Source organism: Arachis duranensis, chromosome 8 (assembly GCF_000817695.3).
Source record: "Arachis duranensis cultivar V14167 chromosome 8, aradu.V14167.gnm2.J7QH, whole genome shotgun sequence".
Taxonomy (NCBI): Eukaryota; Viridiplantae; Streptophyta; class Magnoliopsida; order Fabales; family Fabaceae; genus Arachis; species Arachis duranensis.
The window spans coordinates 4,930,552-4,934,521 of NC_029779.3; the positions used below are offsets into that span (position 1 = coordinate 4,930,552).

The 3,970-nt window shown below is 40.2% G+C and overlaps 1 protein-coding gene across 1 annotated transcript; it reads left to right on the plus strand.

Annotated features, from left to right (window-relative positions):
* The first annotated feature begins 1,587 nt into the window (after positions 1-1,587).
* LOC107460281 (uncharacterized) lies at positions 1,588-2,391 on the plus strand. Its single transcript, XM_016078636.1, has 2 exons — positions 1,588-1,689; positions 2,059-2,391. The coding sequence occupies exons 1-2, from the start codon at positions 1,588-1,590 to the stop codon at positions 2,389-2,391; spliced, it is 435 nt and encodes a 144-aa protein (XP_015934122.1).
* Positions 2,392-3,970: the final 1,579 nt, after the last annotated feature.

Here is a 3,970-nt window from a genome sequence, read left to right on the forward strand (position 1 = left end):
AATGAATACGAAGATAAATTTGTATTGGGGGAATAGATGGAGCAATGGAGACATAGAGAAATATTAGTGACGAGTCGGAGATGATGCCACGGGATGGAGCAGTAGTATCAAAGAGGAAAAAAGAAGCACTGCCACAACTGAGTAGATTATCGCACACGGTGATGAAATGTGACTGGATAAGAAGTGTGAGAGCTATGGCAGAATTTGCGGCGAGGAGTGGCATTGATAACAGACTTAGTTTTGCTATGGGCGACAGCTACGACGCAGATGATGTCGATGCGCAGGCGACAACGAACGGCATTGAAGGTTGGGCGGTGATGCGGGCAACGCCAGGAAAAACCTGGGAACATGGAATCTACTATGGAGGTCGCATAACAATATCATTAGGCTAATAGGAAATTAATTAACTGACATCTTTGGCAAGTAAAATAGAATCACAACATTAAACAATATTACTCTTAGGATCTACAATTCATTAATATGATATTTGTAAATAATTGCATGTTTTAATCAACAAAGAATATATAATAAATATACTAACCTGCATGTGCATCACTATGGTTCTATGGTGTAGGTTGTGCTCTACGAGAGGGTTGGGACCTCGGATGTTTCTTCCTGCGTCTCCTTCCCTTGTCAGCAGCTTCTTTAGGATTAGATTGCCTCGCTTGACCTTCAATGTGTGTCTCATGGTTGTCTCCTACATTGAGGGCCTCATCGGTAATTGTTGCAGCTTGAGTTTGATTAGGTAACATCTCAAAAGCTATGTCATTTTGCAATTCCTCATCATTCCCACCTTTACTCAACATTGGTTCACCCTCTTCTTGTGGTTGCTCCTCATGCTTTGGGGGATTCTTTTGATGATTTTGCTGATTTTCTGAAGGAGGGTCCCTCTACTTCTTCGTCATCAGGTCCTCCATGCTTCTCATGCTATAGGGGATCCTCGTGATGGTTTTCATGATTTTCTGACGGAGGTTCCTCTTCTTCTTCATCATCAGGTCCTCCAACCATTGCACTATTCTAATTTGTATCATCAGAAACCAAGACTTCATCAACATACTCTAGATCGGCATCAACAAGATGCTCAAAATACAAGTGGACCCTGTTTTTATTTTTCAGTGCAGCATCATATCACACAACTTAACCACATTAGCATCCCTTCTCAGCACCCGTAACCCATTAGCTAAATCCATCCCAGACTTCAACCAATTCACTTCATTATACCTAGTATAACCTAAATATAGAAACAAACCTTTAACAAGAAACAGATTACATATATCACCGTGCATCCTCTCGATGATACTCACTAACCCACCAGTATACATCAGCACACCACCCTCATCCTTCTCTAATCAACCCCGATGGTGATAGACAAATGTGATATGAGTTGCCATCTAACAAAAATTACAAAATAAGTCACAATAAGCTAAATCAACACATCAAAACACCATCATCAAACTTCCATTTAAAAAAAATCTCTTAATAACCAATACTGTGCAAACCTTAATGAACTGATAATAACAACAACGAAAACATAAAATTCTTACCCGAACCTTGGTTATTCAATGGAGATTTATACACTGAGTATCAATGCCAAATGTGAGCCTGCATGTGACATTACCAATTCCAAGAGACGAGGACAAAGAAACAAGAGACAAAGATAAACAGAGACCACCACCAAGAAACTGTTCAGTTTTGCATGTCGTTAATAGTCATAGTTACATACGGTCTTTCATTTAAGGTTAATTTGGTCATTTAAATTGAATTGGGTTAGGGTTTCATGAATTAGGGATAAAGCAGAAACGAGATTGAAACCCTTAAGGGATACTACCTTGGATTTCTGTCTGTCACATCACTAAGCTCCGTTTAACGGAAAAGGGTTTTCCTCATGGTTGGACAAATTTGTAGCGTTTTTAAAAATTTTGAGGGTACAATTGTCGTTATTAAATATTAGGATTATTATTGTTAGTGTTTTACAAATTCGGAGGCATAATTGACAATTTACTCTTTTTTAAAGTATCATAACTATTACATATAGTCACTGTAGCATAATTATATTAGAATACACCACTAACGGCGGGTGTTTCAGGTGATGATCAAACCTTGGAGCAGATTCCGATTGTGTGTGAGTTCCCAGAGGTGTTTTCAGATGATATTGATGAATTTCAACCTAACCGAGAGGTGAAATTCGCAATTGAGTTGGTGCTTGGAGCCGGTCCGATCTCGAGTGCTCCTTATAGGATGTCACCTCTAGAAATGGCCAAGATGAAGGCTCAGCTAGAAGATCTATTGGGCAAACACTTTATTCGACCAAGTGTTTCTCCGTGGGGAGTTTCAGTGCTAATGGTAAAGAAGAAAGACAGAAGTATGCGCTTGTGTGTCGATTATCAGTAGCTGAATAAGATTATTGTGAAGAATAAATATCCGTTGCCAAGAATTGATGACCTAATGGACCAGTTACAAGGAGCTGGCATGTTTCTAAGATTGATTTGTGATCTGAATACCACCAGATAAGGGTTAGGAATGAGGATATTCCCAAAACTACTTTTAGGACGCGCTAAGGTCATTATGAGTACACAGTGATCTCTTTCGGACTGATAAATTGTTCCGAGGGTTACCTGAAACAGGGAGGTTGATCTCGGACGAGATCTTCTGATTAGGTTAACATAACCGTGCCCGACTTGTTGGAGTGGAGGGTGCTGCTAATCCTCGTTCACCAAAGGATGGTGGTACCTGCAAGAGACTCCGATGCTTAAGTCAGTACAAGCTTTAGGCAGTTTTTTGTAGAATTGGAGTATGAGTTATACCTGGGTACTCCAGTGTACTTATAGTAGTGTTTAGTGACCTCCTTTGAGATAAGTTTGTTATCTTATCTTTTTCTTTTGTGGGTGAGATCATCTATCTTTTGGCCAGCCACCCTCTAGTGGGCGGTGACTCTTCTTTCTGAGGCCTCTTTGGGCCTTCTTTGGTTTGTCCGAGCTCTTTCATAGAGAGATCGGTGATCGACCAACTTTTGAAGAGGTCGGCCGGTTTTTAGTCTAACCCGGACCTTACAGCTCGGCCTAGGGTATGAACAGTGCCCCTGCTTGAGCTTCGATCTTCTCAAGAGTTCATGCTTCTAAGCTTCGATCTCTTTGAGGAAGTCGTGTTCAAGCATCTGTTTGGTTGCGTCTGGTCTGCTCCTTCTTGTGTGAGTTTCGTTCTTTAAATGCCATTTAAAATGCGAAACGTTTTTAGCTCCTTAATTGCGGCTTTGCTTTTGAGGATGTTAGTTCCTTGGGACTATGCGTGCGTCTTTAAATCCTATTAATTGGACTTCTATTTGCTTTGCCATTTCATTTTCCCTCTTTAGTCTTTGTTTGAAATCAAAGAAGGGTTTTTTAGTTTCCTTTGCTGCGTGGATTGTTCGTGTTCTTGCACCTCTTGTTGTGGTCACTTCTTCATCGTAGGTTGGTGCCTTACTTTCATGCTTTCCTTAATTTTTCTGGTTTGTTTGATGGCTGCGATCTTCTTTGTGTTGGCTTCTGTTTGCATGCTTGTTTTTTTATAAAAAAGCTTTGATCTTTTTGTTTTACTATATCTTTGGGGAGATACTAGAGCCTGGGTTTTCATTTTTTATGTTTTTCTTATGAAGGGTTTAGGGTTTTGATTTCTTTCTTTCTGCATTGTTGCCTCCAAAAGGTGCCCCTGGGTTTTATTGGTGATCTTGGAACCTTGGGGTGCCCTTTTTACTGCTGTATTTTGTTCGTTGCTAGTTAATTTTGCATTCTGATTCTGTCTGAGTTACTTGGTAGTGACCCTTCTTCCGTTTTCTTGCTGTAGGTGTAGTTTTTTATGTCTTCTCGTAAGAATATTATTGAGATGTCTACAAAGGTCCCTGCTGGTATGGCTGATTGGTTGGATTCCATAGTGTTAATGTGTGTTACTGTAGCTGATCCGGAGTATTGTGAGAAGCTTAGGAGGTTTCATAGGA

Excerpts from the sequence above, each read along its gene's own strand:
- LOC107460281 (XM_016078636.1), top strand. The coding sequence starts at position 1,588 with ATGCCAAATGTGAGCCTGCATGTGACATTACCAATTCCAAGAGACGAG. Across the intron at positions 1,690-2,058 it reads CACCACCAAGAAACTGTTCA|AATACACCACTAACGGCGGG; the intron begins GTTTTGCATGTC and ends TAATTATATTAG.